The 21,936-nt window shown below is 36.6% G+C and overlaps 1 protein-coding gene across 1 annotated transcript in view; it reads right to left on the bottom strand.

Moving 5' to 3' along the window:
• The window catches only part of MORC1 (MORC family CW-type zinc finger 1), a 190,483-nt gene that overhangs the window by 42,535 nt on the left and 126,012 nt on the right, over positions 1-21,936 (bottom strand). Inside the window, 3 exon segments of the mRNA XM_068545672.1 lie at positions 4,103-4,207; positions 11,770-12,015; positions 12,984-13,049. Coding sequence (XP_068401773.1) covers positions 4,103-4,207; positions 11,770-12,015; positions 12,984-13,049 — 417 coding nt within the window.

The raw sequence follows: 21,936 nt of genomic DNA, 5'->3' as shown, positions 1-21,936 counted from the left end.
AAAAGAGTCATGTACCACAATGTTCACTGCAGCTCTATTGCAGTAGCCAGGACATGGAAGCAACCTAAGTGTCCCTCAACAGATGAATGGATAAAGAAGATGTGGCACATATATACAATGGAATATTACTCAGCCATAAAAAGAAATGAAATTGAGTTATTTCTAGAGAGGTGGATGGACCTAGAGACTGTCATATAGAGTGAAGTAAGTCAGAAAGAGAAAAACAAATACCATATGCTAACACATATATATGGAATCTAAAAAAAAAAAAAAAAGTTATGAAGAACCTAGGGGTAGGACGGGAATAAAGATGCAGACCTACTAGAGAATGGACTTGAGGACACGGGGAGGGGGAAGGGTAAGCTGGACAAAGTGAGAGAGTGGCATGGACATATATACACTACCAAATGTAAAATCGATAGCTAGTGGGAAGCAGCCACATAGCACAGGGAGATCAGCTCAGTGCTTTGTGACCACCTAGAGGGGTGGGATAGGGAGGAAGGGAGGGAAGGAGATGCAAGAAGGAAGAGATATGGGGATATGTGTATATGTATAGTTGGTTCACTTTGTTATAAAGCAGAAAGTAACACACCATTGTAAAGCAATTATACTCCAATAAAGATGTTAAAAAAACAGAGAGTCATGTACCACAATGTTCACTGCAGCTCTATTTACAATAGCCAGGACGTGGAAGCAACCTAAGTGTCCATCAGCAGATGAATGGATAAAGAAGATGTGGTACATACCTACAATGGAATATTACTCAGCCATAACAAGAAATGAAATTGAGTTATTTGTAGTTACTGAGTTATTTGCAGTATTTTTCAAATGTAAAATAGAAAGCTAGTGGGAAGCAGCCGCATAGCACAGGGAGATCAGCTTGGTGTTTTGTGACCACCTAGAGGGGTGGGATAGGGAGGGTGGGAGGGAGATGCAAGAGGGAGGAGATATGGGGATATAGGTATGTGTATAGCTGATTCACTTTGTTATACAGCAGAAACTAACACACCATTGTAAAGCAATTATACTCCAATAAAGATGTTAAAAAAATAAAAATAAAGTAACACCCTAACTGATTTTCGAAGAGAAGCCCAATTAGAATAAAAATTCAATTTTATTACTGTAATAAAATCTGACACCCCCCCCCCAAAAAAAGGATTAAGGGGAGTAGGAGGAGGAAGAAGTTAGGAAAACAGTTCAAACTGTTATAACCCTGAGCCACAGCAGATGAGGTGATCTTGGAGATTATATGACAATATAGCTGAAATAATCAGCAGTGGTCAGATTCAATATAAATCTGAAAAGTAATCAATACTCCTATCATTTCACTTGAAATTGCACAACTGTTGGTACAAGAGCCAGAGTGACATGTGCCTGAAACTTGGAAGAGAGGGAAATGAAATGCCCTAATATGAAAAAAAATCCTTTCCAAAGGCAGACTGACAGACATTAACAATACACAAAAGAAAGAACGTGCTGACCGGAATAGAGATGTTCTCCATATAATGTGAAAAAAACACACTCAGAAGAGCACAGGGAGAAACAGGATGAGGGTGCTGGGCCAGGGCCCTTTTAATGTTACAGCTGCAACTGGTAACATCAACCCTGTCATCCCATGTGGGGAGGTGGACACAGCGGGCTGTCTTAGCTGGAAGCCCTTTAAATATTCAAGCACATAGCTCACCAGCACCATTAGACTGTAACTGGCCAACCCATGCAGACTGGTATAAAGGGCAAGAATACACGACGAAAGTCAGAATGTATCTTCCAAGTGGACTGAGGCTGGATTTATCTTTTAAATGACTAAACTGCCGTTATGATATAATACAACAGTCTCGGGAGTTTGGATAATGTGAAGTCATTCCTGTGAGACGGACTTTCTTTGTGGAGCTGAACATATATTTTGGAGCCTATTACATCTGAAAATAAGATCCCGGGCTGTAGTAAATTCACCAAAATAATAAAAACCACCTAATTGCAGCAGGTGGTGGGTAGCCAATTGCTCTTCCTTAAGTGATAACCTCTTGCAGCCCTGCATACCCTCCTTCTTTAAATTTGACAGGTGCAGGATCAGAATTAAAGCACATGCACAAACACATACACAACACAAGCACCACAGTTAGACGGTAACTGGGGAGGAACCCAGGGGTTAAGAACAATCTTTTGTTATTTTCTGAGTTTAAGAAGTCCAGGCAGACAAGCATTCAGAAGCAATTATTTCCTACTTGGACTGCTGCAACCGCAGCCAAACAGAAAAATTAATGGGCGTTTCTGGATAATGTACAGTATTTATCCAAATTAATTAGATACCATGAATTTGAAAACAGACTTCCTGTCAGGATCACAGAACACAAATGAATCACACCACACACATTCACACAAGTAACGTAAGAACTTGAGAAATATTACATAAAAAGACAGCAACAATTTTAATATAAATGTCATACCTAATTTGTGAAAAAGCACTTGCTAAAAGCTGCATGCAAAGCTTAGGGAGGTGACAAAGCAATGGCTACATGAAAAACACACAAAGACTTCAAAGATTCTGCAAAGCAAGTCATGACTAGTAATATTCACAGGTACAGTTATATCACATTTGGCTTCAAAGAGGTAAAGAGGTTGAGTTATTGACAACACCAGTTGTAGTCTTCTTTTCTGGCCTCTGATTAAATTTTGACCCTTTTCCTTTTGAAAACATGTTGGTGCTCACTTTCCCCACATCCTGGATTTAACTGTCAATAAATTCTCATTCACAAATCACTCCTAGAGCTTTTCAACATCCCTTCAGATACCTTCTTAAAACAATTATAATGATGGATGAAATGATATGATGGTTGGGAGTAATGAGGCTGGCAAGGGATGGGGAGGATACAATGAAACAAGACCAGCCATAAGTTGATAATTGTTGGAGCTGGGAAATGGGCACATTTGGGTTGACTGTGCTATGTCTGAAATGTTCCATAATGAAAACTTTTAAAAATAAAACCTCCATGATTGTTATATCATGTACCTTGTGACAATATTGTTTTGCTGAAGAGCACATAAATTAGGCTAAAGTCAGAAGACATTATGCTTCCTCATTGGCTCATTTATAATTGAAACTTAATCCACAATCCTAAATAGCATTTTGAGGTAATTTACCTAAAGACATGTATAATGACGCAGGCCTTTTTCTAAATACTCTCACTTATATTATTATGTCAGAAAATAACAACCGTCGTGGCAACTATAGTTATTCTTATTTCAATTGAAGTTTAGTTATAAGCTTGTTGGCAATTGAGGTATAAAGAGAAATACAGTGAGTAATAAAATTCATATTCCGATAAAGGAAAATATGAAATTGATTTTTTCCTGATATTAAATTTAAACATTCAAATGAACCTTTTTATTATAACACAAAGGGCTCTCTATAACATAATGGACAGTGTCTTTAACATGGCTTCACAGATGAAGTGTTCCTCATATTCCTCGAATCGATTCTTCCTATACGCTAAGGGCTTTTACACTTGGTTCAGTGAAGGAAGGCAACTCTGCTGGGGTCTAGGGTACGGTAGTCCAGATATGTAGGTCTTTGAAATTGACTACCATGTTAGAATCAGGGATACGCAATCTACAGAAGTAAATGGAAAGTATGTCCATATTTCTTGAAAAGACTTCTCTTAGCAGGACTTATGGCAGTGGCCTAATTTAAGTCAGATTAGAATTACACTTTCTGGTGAGAATCCACACTGTGAATTACAGAAAGGTTCAGATGCTCTGGATTTGGGCATGCAGGTTTTGAGATGAACTTCCAGTTTTATATATATACACACACATACACATTAACATAATATTAAAGCTTTCTCACCCTGATAACTAAAATGAAAAGCATTATGGACTAGTGGTCAGGAGGTATAAGTCCCAGTTGTATTTTTACTAGTTTCTGTAGCTTTGGGTAAGCAACAAACTTTCTGAGTCTTGTTTCTTCACCTAAAAACTAGGTTATTCAATTAAACGTTTCCGTTACTTGAGGCACTAATGTGAAATGTTTCTTGGATTCCTCTCATCTTTATGGATGTGAATAAATTTCAAGGTGTCATTTAGTCAGTAAAGTTTATCTCACCTGGATTATATCCAAATTGCTGTTGCTGGTTTCAACTTCAATCAGAGCCTTACATTCCTGCACAGGGTTTTGTCTCTGTTTCCTCTTCATTTCCCAGGAAGAGGCCTATAGCAAGGTATTAACAAAACACATACAAGGATTAGTAGCAATCAATGGTACACATTAAACCACCTTCGCTCTTTCCTTCTTCAGCCTCTAGTAACTGCTGACTTCTGTAGGATAAACAGAGGAAACTCATTTTCTGATCTTTGCCTTCAAGAAGTATGACTTAGATATGCACATGTGAAGGCTAAATAAGAGAAAACAACAACAGTATAATATTATAATGCAAGTTAAGTATGAAATGTGTGGTGTAGATTATGGTGCTCAACGGTGAATCAAAGGGCTTGTAGTATTTTGCAAAGAATCTGCATGCATTACTGTCTATATACTGAATATATAATGTCTCATATGGATATATACATTGTTCTTAAAATTTATGTAGATGTCGCTGGGAGAAATAAGATATATATTCATTTCAAAATATTTATGATGGTTTTCTTTTATTATTTTTTTTAATAAATTTATTTATTTTATTTATTTATTTTTGACCGCGTTGGGTCTTCGTTGCTGTGCGCAGGCTTTCTCTAGTTGTGGTGAGCAGGGGCTACTCTTCATTGCAGTGTGCGGGCTTCTCATTGCAGTGGCTTCTCTTGTTGCAGAGCACAGGCTCTAGGCACATGGGCTTCAGTAGTTGTGGCACACAGGCTCAGTAGTTGTGGCTCACAGGCTCTAGAGCACAGGCTCATTAGTTGTGCGCATGGGCTTCGTTGCTCCACGGCATGTGGGATCTTCCTGGACCAGGGCTTGAACCCGTGTCCCCTGCATTGGCAGGCAGATTCTTAACAACTGTGCCACCAGGGAAGTCCCTATTATATTGTGCTTAATAAGTAGATACTGAATATGCCTAGTATCATGTGAGATGTCTCCAGTCATTTAATAAAAATTTTTTTGACAGTTTCAACGTACATTTTATAAAATATCGGCTATATTCCCAGTATTGTACAATATATCCTTGTAGCTTATTTTTATACATAGTGGTTTGTACCTCTTAATTCCCTACACCTATATTTCCCCCCTTTCCCTTTCCCCACTGATAACCACTAGCTTGTTCTCTATATCTGTGAGTCTGCTTCATTTTTGTTATATTCACTAGTTTGTTGTATTGTTTGATTCCACATATAAGTGATATCATACAGTATTTGTCTTTCTCCGTCTGCCTTATTTCACTTAGCATAATGCCCTCAAAGTCCATCCATGTTGCTGCAAATGGCAAAATTTCATTCTTTTTTATGGCGGAGTAGCATTCCATTGTATATACATGAACCACCACCTCTTTAGCCATTCATCTGTTGATGGACACTTAGGTTGCTTCCATATCTTGGCAATTGTAAATAACGCTGCTATGAACATTGGGGTGCTTGTATCTTTTCAAATTAGTGTTTTTGTTTTTTTCGAATATATATCCAGGAGTAGAACTGCTGGGTCATGGGGTAGTTCTATTTTTAGTTTTTTGAGAAACCTCCATACTGTTTTCCACAGTGAATGCACCAATTTACATTCCCACCAACAGTGTACAAGCGTTCCCTTTTCTCACCAACATTTGTTATTTGTGGTTTTTTTGATGACAGCCATTCTGACAGGTGTAAGGTGATATCTCATTATGGTTTTGATTTGCATTTCCCTAATGATTAGTGATATTGAGCATCTTTTCATGTACCTGTTGGCTTTCTGTATGTCTACTGTGGAGAAATGTATACAGTAGTTAGATCTTCTGCCCATTTTGTGACTGGGTTGTTTGTTTTTTTGATATTGAGCTGTATAAGCTGTTTTTATATTTTGGAGATTAATCCCTTGTTGGTTGCATCATTTGCAAATATTTTCTCCCATTCTGTAGGTTGTCCTTTCATTTTGTTTACTGTTTCCTTTGCTGTGCAAAAGCTTTTAAGTTTAATTAGGTTCCATTTATTTATTTTTGCTTTTGTTTCCATTACTATAGGGGACAGATCCAAAAAAATATTGCTGTGATTTATGTCAAAGAGTGTTCTGCCTATGTTTTCCTCTAGGATTTTTATAGTATCCAGTCTTACATTTAGGTCTTTAATCATTTTGAGTTTATTTTATTATCAATTACAAGGAAAAAACTGCAAAAAACAGAAACACATGGAGGCTAAACAATATGCTACTAAACGGCTAGTGGATCACTGAAGAAATCAAAGAGGAAATCAAAAAATACCTAGAGACAAATGAAAACAAAAACACCATGATCCAAAACCCATGGGACACAGAAAAAGCAGCTCTAGGAGGGAAGTTTATAGCAAGCTTACCTTGGGAAACAAGAGAAATCTCAAATAACCTGACTTTCCACCTAAGGGAACTAGAGAAAGAAGAACAAATCAACCCAAGTTTAATAGAAGAAAGAAATCATAAAGATCAGAGCAGAAATAAATGAAATAGAGACTAAAAAAAAAAAAAAATAGAGAAGATAAATGAAACTAAAAGCTGGTTCTTTGAAAATATAAACAAAATTGATAAACCTTTAGCCAGACTCATCAAGAAAAAAAGGGAGAGGGCCCAAACCAAAAAAATCCGAAATGAAAAAGGAGAAATTAAATGGACACCACAGAAATACAAAGGATTATAAGAGACTACTACGAACAACTATATACCATTAAAATGAACAATCTAGAAAAAATGGATGAGTTCTTAGAAAGGTACAATCTCCCAAGACTGAACCAGGAAGAAATAGAAAATATGAACAGACCAATTACCAGTACTGAAATTGAATCAGTAATTTAAAAAAATCCCAGCAAACAAAAGTCCAGGAACAGATGGCTTCACAGGTGAATTCTATCGAACATTTAAAGAAGAGTTAACACCTATCTTTCGAAACTATTCCAAAAAATTACAGAGGAAGGAACACTTCCAAACTCATTCTTTGAGGTCAGCATCACCCTGACACCAAAACCAAACATGTCACAAAACAAGAAAATTACAGTTCCATATCGCTGATGAACATAGATGCAAAAATCCTCAACAAAATACTAGCAAACTGAATCCAACAATAAATTAAAGGGATCATACACCATGATCAACTGGGGTTTATCCCAGGGATGCAAGAATTTTCAATATCTGCAAATCAATCAACGTGATACACCCCACATTAACAAACTGAAAACTAAAAACCATATGATCATCTCAATAGACACAGGAAAAGCTTTGGATAAAATTCAACATCCATTTATGATAAAAAAAACTCTCCAGAAAGTGGACATAGAGGGAACATACGTCAACATAATAAAGGCCATATATGACAGACCCACAGGTAACATCCTACTCAACGGTGAAAACCTGAAAGCATTTCCTCTTAGATCAGGAACAAGACAAGGGTGCCCACTCTCACCATTTTTATTCAACATAGTTTTGGAAGTCCTAGCCACAGCAATCAAAGAAGAAAAAGAAATAAAAGGAATCCAAATTGGAAAGGAAGAAGTAAAACTCACTGTTTGCAGATGGCATGATACTATACATAGAAAATCCTAAAGACACCACCAGAAAACGACTAGAGCTCATCAATAAATTTGGTAAAGTTGCAGGATACAAAATTAATATACAGTAATCTGCTGCATTTCTATACACTAACAATGAAATATCAAAAAGAGAAATTAAGGAAACAATCCAACTTACTGTCACATCAAAAAGAATAAAATACCTAGGAATAAACATACCTAAGGAGGCAAAAGGCTTGTACTCTGGAAACTATTAGACACTGATGAAAGAAATTGAAGATGCCGCAAACAAATGGAAATCTATATCATGTTCATGGATTGGAAGAATCAATACTGTTAAAATGACCATACTACCCAAGGCAATCTACAGATTCAATGCATTCCCTATCAAATTACCAATGGCATTTTCACAGAACTGGAACAAAAAATGTTTTAATTTGTATGGAAACACAAAAGACCCCAAATAGCCAAAACAATCTTGAGAAAGAACAAAGAGGCTAGAGGAATCATGCTCCCTGACTCCAGACTGTACTACAAAGCTACAGTAATCAAAACAGTATGGTACTGGCACAAAAACAGACACATAGATCAATGCAACAGGATAGAAAGCCCAGAAATAAACCCACACATTTATGGTCAATTACCGACAAAGGAAGCAAGAATATACAATAGAGAAAAGACAGTCTCTTCAATGAGTGGTGCTGGGAAAACTGGACAGCTACATGTAAAGGAATTAAATTAGAACACTCTCTAAAAACATATACAAAAATAAACTCAAATGGATTAAAGACCTAAATGCAGTCACTTTTTGATACTGAAAAGTGTTTCTTCATACTTGAAAAGGTGAGAAACCACTGGAATGAAAAATTTATGATACAGGGAAAGGTCTCCTTTGATTGGAATGGCTAGAGGTAGACTCAACTTCTTGAGGGCAAAAACTGTCTTATTTATCTCTGAGTCCACAGCACCCAGCCCAGAGTAAATGCTTAATAAATGTTTGTTGAGTGAAATGAATTAATCAAGGAAACTGAGGGAAAATTCAAAGGAATTAAAAGTTGCAGATGTAGGAAACAAATATATTATTTTCATTGGGAGCCGCATATTCAGGAAATGGTGGTGGTGGGGGGAGGTTAGGATAAAAAAAGTGGAATCTTCTGAGAAATTCAAGTATGTGATAAAACAATTCTCTAGGAAGACCAATTAATTACCTGTATTAAGAGAGCTGAATTGTGGTATATATGAGGTAAAACACTGGCTAATTCCAGAGCCATTTTTATCAAGCTTTTGGAACACATGATAAGATTTAGTTGGAGTGTTTAGTCTGTCTTCCTAATTCAATCTACTTAGGCTAATATCAAAATTAATCACACTTCCTGTACTTCCTCTGTCTGGAAGTGGTAATGCCTATTGTTGTGTTAACTGGATAGGAGATTAGAATGTACTGCAAATAATCCTCAGGTAATCAAAAGCCTTTTGAATTGCAGTTTAAACCTGACTAAATTCATTTATCAAGTGCTTATCAAAAATTTCACAGTCTCCTGATCTATCCACCTCACTTCCAGATTTTCTTAGTATAGATTATCTTCTGAGGTAAACTTATCTTCCCAAGAGTTGACATACAACATGTCTTCATTTCTTTACCTTCCACTTGCTAATCAATCCATTCTAATCTGGTTTCTATTCTCTCTAGTCCAGCAACAATAACATTCTTCCTGTGATCATCCCTATTACCACTAAGTCATTAAGTCAATGGACTTTTTAGGCCTTTGCCTGGTTGAGTTAGCCTCTCAACAGAATTCAGCTTCTCTGACCATCTACACCCAATATCTCACCAAACAGGTCAGTGCTCCCTCCTCAAGGCAAACACACAAGGAACAAAGTATCCACTCCTCTTCACTCCACGTGATCACCCTCACCCACACCGTTATTTCCCCACAGGGCCATTGCAATAGCCTTTTAACTGCTCTGCCCACATTCACTCTGCTCTCTACTAATCCATCTTTCATACTCAACCAAAGCAATCTTTTCTAAAGGAAAATATGATCACACCACTTCCCTGCTTAAAACCCTTCAGTGGTTTCCCATTGCTTTCAGGATAAATACAAAACCACTTATCAAAGCCTATAGGCCTGCATGATTCTGATCACTCCCCGCCCATCTCACACCACAGCCCCCTTTTCCCTCTCTGCCCCACTATAGCTTAGTTGTCTTCTTAAGTTACTTTGTATTCCATGTTCCCTCATTAGCAAATGATGTTTGCATTGATTGGAAATGTTCTTCCTCTCCTCTTACCCACTTAGCTGGAATTCAATCCTAAAAGTTATATGTCATCGCTTTTTCAAGGAAGACTTCTTTGTCCTCCCAGAGTCAAATCTCCTATTACAAGACCTCATGCTACTATGTCATAAAAATTACCAAAGTAGCAGTTTACATTTGTCTGTATAATCTTTGGATTGTCTGTCTCCATCACTAGACTCTAAGTTCAGTGGGGGCTTGGGACCATATGTGATTTTGCTCATAGTTGAATCCCCTGTAGCTGGCTGGCATACTGAATGACACATAATAGATGATTTTATATATATACATATATATATTCACATATACGTATGTGAATCTCCATATTTAAAGTCTAAAATGTGTTATTCTAACACCTGGGCTCACTTCAACTTTGCAGTCACTTGTACGTTGTTTTTGGAGCATGCAATCCACCCATAAAATAAGCCTACAAATCCCAAATCTTGAAATTCCACAGTTAATGAATGGAAATCAGGGGTTAAAGGAGACATAACTATAAAGTAATAGCAACTACTTTTTATACTATAAGCATGAAGTTTTTTAGAAATAGCAAAAGTTGAGTATCTGCTGAACAGATGAATTTTTACATTCAACTATGATACATAATTCAAAGTAAAATTCTGAAGATTGTAGACAGATTCAGCTTAGCTTCTTCTATAGTCTCAAGAAAAGACTTAGGGCCAAAGTTTCAAAATTATAGGGAACTGGATTTCAAATATTTTAAGAGAATGAGCTACCCAAAAATGAAATGAGAAAGGCTGCCTTAGGAGGTAATGAGTCTCCATCACTAAAGATTTTCAAGAATCCATACCATTTTCCAAAGATATTACAAAGCTATCTCACAAATGTGTGAGATATTTCTGTAATGTAACTATTATTCAGAATAATTCCTTCTGAAAGAACCATGCCTGAAATCTTGTCTCCCACCATGCTTAACACAGTATCTTACACAGGGCTCAGTGGATATTTGCTAATCAAATTAGTTTCTTGCTCTCAGAACCTATGGTAACTCATTTGAATATTTTCCATGTGCCCCATATTCACCCTTTAAGGGTGAATTTAATTTCTGGAAACAGTAAAAAGACATTAGAAGTCAAATTTGATTAAGAAGGCAGATAAACTAGGCAATAAATTTTGGCTTATAAAAGATTTTTTAAAATGTAGTGAGATAATATCTGTAGTCATTTAACACTGAATCTGGCACAGGGTAAATGCCCACTCAGTTGTAAGTGTTGTTACTGTTACATACTGAATCTGAGGGCAGATTCTCAAAGAGGAATTAAATAAGCGTAACCTTGTAAGAATAAAGTGTAATGATTCCTTTTAAAAGAAACAAACTCACGTAGATACGTGGAAATTCTAGGGTGGTACATTCATTAAAATCAAGCTCAGTACTTAGTTATATTATCAACCTCACATCTCATTTTTCCAGAACTCTGACTACAGGGATAACTACTTATGTAAAATTTGGCTAAGCATTTTTGCTATAAAGCATTGAATGCAAAATCCTCAAGATTACAGGTTTATCCTATATGAATATTTCTCTCTTAAATACAGATTAAAATCTTTATCCCACAGAGGTGTCCTTTAGGAGTCCTTCAGTGCTGATATTAGCAACCTGACTTTTGCTCCAAAAGAGAGAATATAGAAAAAAAAAAAAAAATAGAAATTGGGACCTTGTCCAGGAAACTCAGATTACAATGTGTATGCTATAATTAGAGTGCTTTAAAAATGTGAAAATGAAGCAAAACCTTTACAGAATGCTATTTCTGGAAAAGTGAATTACTATACATTCTGTGAATAAGAAAAGGAAAAAAAAACCACCTGGGATCTCTCAGCTAGTTTGACATTTTCCAGCAGGGCGGCTGGATGTCTCCACTGTTGAGGTTTCACTTTCTTCTGCATAGGCTTCTTCGTAATTTTAGTCTCTGAAACATACTCTAAATCGGAATCCGCCTCTCCTGTGTTACTCTTCCAGCCTCTATGGTTGACCGAAAGCTCAAAGGATGAAAGAGACTCATGCTTCAAGTCATCACCGGAAGGCCTGATTCTCTGAATTTTCGTATTTCCCTTAAATAACAAAGAACATGCTTTTAATTTTTGGTAGCTGGCTTATTTATAATTAATTACCATTTCCCTTATAATCTTATGACATTAGATGATATTTATTTCTAATAAAAACTTTAAAAATCAGAAGCTTAGAATTTTGGGAAATGTATGTTGCAAATACGTTGGCAAATGTATACAGCTGTAATGGCTCATTCAGAATTTGATTTAGCAGAGCTGGGCTGAGTCAAGAAACTTTCTTATTTTAAGGATGCAAAAGACCCCAAATTGAGAATACACTGTGCTTCCTGACTTCCTCCCCAGCAAAGACTTTCTTGCTTTTGGATCCCTGGTGCATATAGGTCAGTCATCTATTCATCTAAAGTTTGGCTGGGGGTTCTCAATCCCACCATTTGCCTGTTAAGAAATGTGAAGAAACAAAATTATAAAGAGTTTTCCATAATTTTTTGTGTGTGATTGGTATAACTCTAAAGGTTTAAAAGATTTTTAACTTTAGATAATAACAGACATTTGAGGAATATAATATGACATTTAGCAGAAACCAGAAACAATGTAGGAATTACATACACAACATATTTCTAGGCAAATATATATCCACAGACAAACACACACTCTCTGATTTTAAATGTATAATTTTACATAATACACAAATATATATTTTTCTATGAAATATATCTTGAAATATATTGGAAAGATACAATTATAAATACATTAAAATATTTAAAATGGTCAATGTCTCCAGGCAGTAAAACAATGGGTGATTTAAATTTTCTTATTTATATTTTATTTTCTGAGTTTTTCCTAATAAACATGTATTACTCTAATAAGAAAAAAATGATGACAGTGAAAAAATATGTAACAGTGCTTCACTTTCTGAACCTATTAAACCATGATGACATTTGGCCCTTGATAAGTCTTATCCTTCATACGGGAAATGTTACAAATGGCTCAATCCCACTTTAATTACTCACCTTAGGTGCTGAAGTTTGGCAGGTGGTAGTGAACTCAGTGATCCTACTTGTTGGTATAAACTGAGGCTATTATGGAAAAAATCATTAGACAAATGTAAGTAAAAATAACTTTCAATTGACATATTAAAATGATTCAATATTCTTCATTTCTTAAAGAAGTGCCAAGATCACATACTCTCACCAGTCATTATTAAGGAGTCCCTTTCAGTTTAGTCATAGAGCAATGATGTCTGACTGGTAGCGACTGGACAGTACAAGACAATCCAATGAAGTATTATAGATCAAATGTCTTATAAGCAATACAAGGGGCCACTGTATTAACCACTGTCTCCACAGCCCTCATCTCCCCTCTCTGGAGACCCTTTGTCTCCACTTGTAGGTCCCAGCATCTGGAATAAATCTTGACCTTCAGCAACAGCTCTGTATAGTTCAGAGCTCTGGGCTTGAGCTTCTAGGGACTTTTGAGGATAGACTGGCCTTAACTGTGTCCCTAATAACTGAGATGCTGCCTTACCCTCAGCAACGAACTCCTGCCTTGTACTCAGAGGCATAAGTAGAGAGAGAAAGCATTTGTTTCTCCTGAAAAAGAAGCACCTTCTAAGCTAATATTTTGATGTGATAATTGTTATACTAAAATGATGAGATGGTAATGAAATATTCAAAGAGAAGATAAAGAGTAACGTGGGCCCTGCACCCCAGACCCAGGGTCACTCCCCTTGGAATGAGACCCCAGTTAGGGGATCTGCTTGCATCTCCTTTTTGGTGCACTAACTTTCTTTCACTGTGTCACAGACGCCATCGTGGTATCCAGCTCAGTGTCCAGACTCTCTAGGACAGAAAATTTACCTTGCTCTTGTTAAGTACCCTAACATCCAAACTGGAGTCCTGACTCCAGTTTGGGTTGGATGTTAAGGGTTGGAGCTGCTGAAAATTTTTCCAATGTGAATGGCCTGCATAGATGTTGAAATAGGGCCTTTTCCTCTGTCCTGAGATCCAAATGCCCCTTGGTGGCATCTTATAAGTTGTGGGTACCTTTAAGGCAACCCTTCCAAACCAGAATTATTTCACCTGTGTACCTGTACCCACCCCCCAACCTGTACTTCCTCGTGCAGTCCCTCTTTTGACTAGTAACATCACCAAACACCCAGACATTCAAGCTAGGCTGTCCTGGGCTAATAATCACTCTCAGTCCACAGGTTTGCACTAGCCTCAAGTCACCTCCCTGTTTAAATGACTTTATCGTCTTTTGCTTGAACTATTTTCTATAACCTCCTCATTTTCTTGCTTCCAGTTCAGAGACTTCTCTAGACCTGTGTCACAACCCCTTTCTACACAATATTATTCACTTCATTAAAATAAGGAAGGCAAGAGAGAAGAAGAGGGGGAAAGAGAAGGGGAGGTGGAATTCTCAAACTTGGGTGCATTTGCTTAGAATCACCTGTAAGACTTTAAAAAAAAACTGTTGATGCCAAGTCCTTACACCCTGACATTCTAATTCAATTATGTGGGGATGGGGCCTGGCATCGGTAGTTTTTAAAGCTCTCTGAGTGATTCTCATATGCAGTCAGGACTGAGACCACTAGCTTAGAAGACAGAGTCTCATTTCTGTAGCACCTGCCACATGGTGTGGCACACAGACCACATTCAATTCAAGTTTATTAAATAAAGCCAAACAGCACCTAGCATGACATACAAACGGCTTTCAAACGGTTTCAACTAACTTTCTAAATTCTTCTTCTGAACCATTTTTCTCTCCATCTGACGCCCGTTGTTGTCCTCATACACTAAATGCTCAGTCACATTTACTATTCCTCAGGTTCACTTTCATGTCCCCATGCCTTTGTATCACCCATTTCCTTTGCCTGGAATGACCTTTCTGATATTCTCCAGTTGCCGAATTTCACTCATCCTTCAAGTCTCAGTTCAAGTATTACCCACTCCGAATTCCTCCTCCTATTCCCCAAGGGAAAATTAATTGCTTTATCTCCTATACTCCCCTGACATTATTTTTTTAGATGTTTATATAGATATCTCTCACTATATATACAGATTCACATGGAAAAACATATATTTTTAAAAGTGTATTTTTAAGTCTCCTTATTACTCCATTCTCTATTTGTCCAGTTCATATTCCACTAACAAGTAACCACTGCTACTTATTTCTTGTTTATCTTTCCAGAGATCTGCTTATACATCATCTATAATACAAGCATATATAAATAAGGTTTCCCCACTTTTCTGAGGTGGGGAAAAATGGTAGTATATTATACACACAGTCTGCATCTTTCTTTTTTACTTAAGGATATATCCTACAGATCTTTCTCTATTAGTACTTAAAAAGCTTCTTCATTCCCTTTTTACAGCTGCATTGTATTCTTTCCCCACCTCCAGTTAGTTTTGAGATATAATTGTCATACATCATTAAGTTTAAGGTAATGGTTTGGCTTACATATATTGTGAAATGATTACCACAATAAGTTTAGTTATCATCCATCATCTCATATAGATACAATAAAAAAAGAAAAAAGTTTTTCCTTGTAATGAGAACTCCTAGGATCTACTCTCTTAATAACTTTCATATATATCATACAGTGTTTGCTACAGTTAACTATGCCCAAAGGTTTCCTTGAGCTCCCTCCCTCTGACCCTTCCCTACACCTCTTCCTACCCCCATCCCATCCATGGGCAACCACTGATCTGCTTTCTCTCAGCATAGATCACCTGCATTTTCTAGACTTTTATCTTAAGTGGAATCATAAATCTTTTTCGTCTGGTTTCTTTCACTAGGAAGAATTATTTTGAAATTAATCCATACTGCTTTGTGGATCAATAGTTCATTCCTTTTTATTGCTGAGTAGTATTCCACTGAATGGACATACCACAATTTGTCCTTTCACCTACTGATAGTCACTTGGGTGACTTCCGTGTTTGGCTATCACAAACAAAAGTACTATGAATCAAGACAGTATGGTACTGGCACAAAAACAGAAATATAGATCAATGGAACAGGATAGAAAGCCCAGAGATAAACCCATGCACATATGGTCACCTTATCTTTGATAAAGGAGGCAAGAATATACAGTGGAGAAAAGACGGCCTCTTCAATAAGTGGCGCTGGGAAAACTGGACAGCTACATGTAAAAGAATGAAATTAGAACACTCCCTAACACCATACACAAAAATAAACTCAAAATGGATTAAAGACCTAAATGTAAGGCCAGACACCATCAAACTCTTAGAGGAAAACATAGGCAGAACACTCTATGACATACATCACAGCAAGATCCTTTTTGACCCACCTCCTAGAGAAATGGAAATAAAAACAGAAATAAACAAATGGGACCTAATGAAACTTAAAAGCTTTTGCACAGCAAAGGAAACCATAAACAAGACCAAAAGACAACCCTCAGAATGGGAGAAAACATTTGCAAATGAAGCAACTGACAAAGGATTAATCTCCAAAACATACAAGCAACTCATGCAGCTCAACATCAATAAAACAAACAACCCAATCCAAAAATGGGCAGAAGACCTAAATAGACATTTCTCCAAAGAAGATATACAGATTGCCAACAAACATATGAAAGAATGCTCAACATCATTAATCATTAGAGAAATGCAAATCAAAACTACAATGAGATGTCTTCTCACACTGGTCAGAATGGCCATCATCAAAAAATCTAGAAACAATAAATGCTGGAGAGGGTGTGGAGAAAAGGGAACCCTCTTGCACTGTTGGTGGGAATGTAAATCGATACAGCCACTATGGAGAACAATATGGAGGTTCCTTAAAAACTAAAAATAGAACTACCATACGACCCAGCAATCCTACTACTGGGCATATACCCTGAGAAAACCATAATTCAAAAAGAGTCATGTACCACAATGTTCATTGCAGCTCTATTTACAATAGCCAGGACATGGAAGCAACCTAAGTGTCCATCAACAGATGAATGGATAAAGAAGATGTGGCACATATATACAATGGAATATTACTCAGCCATAAAAAGGAATGAAACTGAGTTATTTGTAGTGAGGTGGATGGACCTAGAGACTGTCATACAGAGTGAAGTAAGTCAGAAAGAGAAAAACAAATACCATATGCTACCACATATATATGGAATCTAAAAAAGAAAATGGTCAGAAGAACCTAGGGGCAAGACGGGAATAAAGATGCAGACCTACTAGAGAATGGACTTGAGGGTACGGGGAGGGGGAAGGGTAAGCTGGGACAAAGTGAGAGAGTGGCATGGACATATATACACTACCAAACATAAAATCGATAGCTAGTGGGAAGCAGCCGCATAGCACAGGGAGATCAGCTCAGTGCTTTGTGACCACCTAGAGGGGTGGGATAGGGAGGGTGGGAGGGAGGGAGATGCAAGAGGGAAGAGATATGGGGACATATGTATATGTATAACTGATTCACTTTGTTATAAAGCAGAAACTGACACACCATTGTAAAGCAATTATACTCTAATAAGATGTTAAAAAATTTAAAAAATTCAAAAAAAAACTACTATGAGCATACAAGTATAAGTTTTTGTGTAGACCTATGCTTACATTCATGTGTTTATTTGCTGTCTGTATATCTCCCTTAGTGAAATGTCTGTTCAAATGTTCTTCCCACTTTTTTAAAGCACAAGGAATTTACTACAGCGATTGGTAACAGAAGAGATGGAAGAGGCTAAGAAGACTACCAGGGCATGGAAGGTACCCTAGATGTTAGCAAAAGCAGGAAGCTCTTAGAGCCCTCAGGTTGGAGGGACAATAGGAAGAACTGATAGTACCAGTTCTATAGGTCAGAAGCCCAAGTACAGTGTGGCTCAGCTGGATCCTCTGTTTAGAGTCTCACAACTGCCTGTTTTTTAAATGTGTTGTGTGTCTTATTATTGAGTTTTTAAAGTTCTTTATACATTCTAGATATCAGTCCAGATCAGATAGAGTTTTGTAAATGTTTTCTCCCAGTCTGTGGCTTGATTTTTTGATTTCTTGTGTCATTTGAAGAGCAACGTTTTAAATTTTTGATGGAGTCAAATTTGTTAAATTTTCTTTTATAGCTCATGCTTTTTGTATCATATTTAAGAAATCTTTGCCAAACCCTAAGCCACTAAAATTTTTTCCTACGCATTCTTCTAGAAGGTTTATAGTTTTAGCTTTTACATTTGGCCTATGCTGCATTTCACATAATTTTTATTTGGTTTGAGGTAAGAGTCAAGGTTCATTATTTTGAGGTATATATGACTATCCAAGTGTTTTGGTATCATTTGTTGAAAAGATTATTTCTTTCTCCCAATGAAATGTATTGGTCCCTTTGTTGAAAAACAATTGACCACAAATGTATGAGTCTATTTCTGTACTCTTTATTATGTCCCATGGCTCTATTTGTCTCTTTTAACACTAATACCAAATTGTCTTGATTACCATAAGTTTATAATGCCTTGAAACTAGATGGTGTCAACGCCACCAACTTTGTTCTTTTTCAAAGTTATTTTAAATCCTCTGCACTCCATATGAATTTTATACATTTTACAATTTCTACAAAAAAAAAAAAAACACCACAAACAACTAGCTTGGATTTTGATTAACATTGGGTTAAATCTATGGACCTATTAGAGAGAATTGACATCTTAACAATATTGAGTCTTCAAACTCATGAACATAGGTTATCTATTTATTTGCTTTATTTAATTTTTTCATCAGTGTTTTTTACTTTTCAGTGCAGGTCTTACTCATCTTTTGTCAAATTTTTCCTGAAGTATTTCATGTATTTTAATGCTATTGGAAATGGTATTTTATTTTAAAATTTCAATTACAATTGTCTGCTGCTAGTAAGTCAATACAGTTGATTTTTATATACTGATTTTGAACCCTGCAACTTTGCTAAGCTCATTTTACCAATTCTAGTAACTTTTTAACAGATTCCGTTCAATTTTCTACATAGACTATCACATCTGAAAAGAACCAGTTTTACCTCTTCCTTTGCAGTCAGAATGCCTTTTATTTCTTTTCTGTCTTTCTTGTACTTCTAGAACCTCCTGTAAATGCTGAATTGGAGTGATGAGAGCATACCTCCTTGTCTAATTCCTGATCTTAGGGAAGAGATTTTAGTCTTTCACTAGTAAGTACAATTTTAGCTGTAAGGTTTTTGTAGATGTCCTTTACCACATTGAGGGAGTTTTCTTCTGTTCCTGATTTGCTAAGAGTTTTTTTTTTTTATCAGCAATGGATGCAGTTGCTCCTTTTTTGTCATTTATATCTTACTGGATTTTGTTTCCTTTTTGTTTATGATATCTTATTTATATGTTATATATTTATATGGCCCCATATTCATATTTTACTGGATTTTTTTCTTTTTTTGTAGATATTTAGCTACTGTACTAGTTTGTTTCTTAAATACATCATTATAAGAGTTAGGTTTTCCAGGACTAGCTCTTTGCCAGGATTTTCTATAGGAAGGGTCGGTAGAGGATAAAAGTCTAGGCAAGATTTTTTTTTTCCTTTTTTTCCACAAGCAAAACCTCTTTTCTTCTAATCTTTATCCAAAAAACACTGCTTCTGCAAATATGGCTTTTTGGAGTACTTTCATGTGCATTCCACATCTTCTACTTCTGTGAACCAAAGCAGGTCCAGTAAGGCTCCTGTTGCCTCCCAGCTATTGTAGATAAAGGCTATAGCTTTTCCATCTCCAGATGAACCCTTCTTCAGTAAGTGTATTTGTGTTGATTCTTTAGAGGTGCTATTGCTGGGCTCGTCTTTCCATTTCTCTTCCTTTCCTCCTGTGGAGCTCCCGCATTATCTTGACTGCTTTGGGCAGCACTGCAGTATTTTGGTATATGTTTCCTAGCTTGACTGAAATTGGAGTTGCATTTTTGTTTTCTGTTTTCTTGTTGCTCTTAGAAGACTCCCAGGAAAAAACAGGAAGATGCTACATCTATATAGCCATATTTATAGCAGAAGCCTCCTATATCCCTTTCTACCTATATTTATCATGGTATGTATCACACTGTCTTATAGTTACAGTAACACGGGTATCTCTCTCAACAGACTGTAAACTCTCAAAGTCATTTTTTATCTGTAGTACCTATCACAATGTTTAGCACTTTATAGGTACTCAATAAAACGCTGGTGATTAACAGGATTAACAGATGCTCCCAGGGCCGACTGCTCATCTCTTCCACTGTTGAAACACTGCCACAAGTCTAGTCTGCACTCATAATGTGACTAAACTTCTCCACTACCTGTCAGATGTTATCACATCTTTGAGATGCTTTATATTAAATGCCAGTGTCTTGTTCCTAATACAGCAAAATGGATTGAGCCTAGCCTAGTAACAATGTATGATACACTTAAATCATTTGGGTTTGTATAATTCTGGTGCTAGCTTAACGATAATTACTTATGGCTATAAAATTGTACTGTAATGAGTTTTGACCTGAACTACTAATCTCATCACTAGAGTTGTGAGTAATAAAAAAAAATTTTTTAATTCCATTAGTTTTCCTCTTTTTATATTCATTTCAGAGTTGTGTTTCTACAAAAGAACTTCAGACATCATAGAAAAACACAGCAAAAATGTCTCAACTAGGGACTTCCCTGGTGGTCCAGTGGCTAAGACCCCGCACTCCCAATGCAGGGGGCCCAGGTTCATTCCCTGGTCAGGAAACTAGATCCCACATGCCGCAACTAAGACCCGGTGTAGCCAAATAAATAAATAAATAAAATGTTAAAAAAGAAAATGTCTCAACTACATTTTGAATAGAAAAATATCAATAATGGTGGCACACCTTTGCATTTTTTTTGTAAAACAGAAATCCATGTAACATAGCTAATCCATTTCAAATTCTGTCTCAGTTACTTAATGAGTAGTTGTTTACTAGTGGTATCATCTTTATCATCACCATCACCTTTTCAGATTTCAAAGAATCATCATCACCCTAGAAACCTTTCTAATATCAGTATTTATTTTTATATGACACTCATAAACTCTCCTGGCAAGACTGTTACATTTCTTTACATGTTTGGAAAGTCCTGAAAATCACAGATTCAATAGCAAAAGCTGCATAATATGAAGTATCTCTGGCAGCAGGAAAATGGAAGGATCCTTAACTCAGGAATAAAGAAGAGAAAGTCTGCGGTGCATAAGAATCGTGTGGGGAGCTGTGCAAAAATGCAGATTCTAAGGCTTCTGTCCCACAGATTCTTGTTCAGTCAGTCTGCTGTAGATCTCAGGAATCTGTATTTTTACAAACATGTGAAGTTCTTACACGGATGGCCCAATCATCAGAGACTCATAGCCCTGGAAGGCAGGGGATTCTCCCTTTTAACTTTATATCCATGCTTTGTGGGACTGTAGAGAAAATATTTTTATGTTTCTGCACCATCAAGGCTTTCTGATCAAATTTTACCAAAACTTGAGACCTAACCTAGAAGAACAAATCTTGGAATTTAATTTATGACTAATTATTAGTGAGAGAGCATCTGAAGAAATTTACCTCCCTGGAGGTATGTGTTTACATTTTAAGGAAGGAATGAGATCTGGGGCCATGGAGACATGGCCGGAGAAGCTAGTCTTATCTTGCCCCCAAGAGATTTATTTATATTCCAAAGGGTAAGAGTAAGAACCCAGTATCCTTCTCAAAGAGCAAAGAAGTGTGTTTGTCTGTCAGGGGGTAGTGTAGGGTTAGGGAGATGGCTGTCCCTCTCCTATATAAATATCCAGATTCATTTCTTTCAGAGTTCCATGCTAGTGGTACAAACTCCAGTATATGTAGGATAACATACGATCTGCCTCATCTCATCTGTTGCCCCAGGGGTACAAATTAGGGCAAAAGGGAATCAGCACGATTATTTGCTATAATTAAATAATGATCTGCTCTGCTCCAGAAACCTCATGTTTGCATTCAGAATAAAATTAATATATATAGATATTTTAAACTTAGCCTGTAAATGA

The sequence above is a fragment of the Eschrichtius robustus genome, chromosome 6 (assembly GCF_028021215.1).
Source record: "Eschrichtius robustus isolate mEscRob2 chromosome 6, mEscRob2.pri, whole genome shotgun sequence".
In the NCBI taxonomy this organism is placed as follows: domain Eukaryota; kingdom Metazoa; phylum Chordata; class Mammalia; order Artiodactyla; family Eschrichtiidae; genus Eschrichtius; species Eschrichtius robustus.
The sequence above is the reverse complement of the archived record's forward strand: the minus strand, read 5'-3'. Positions and strand labels throughout refer to the sequence as shown.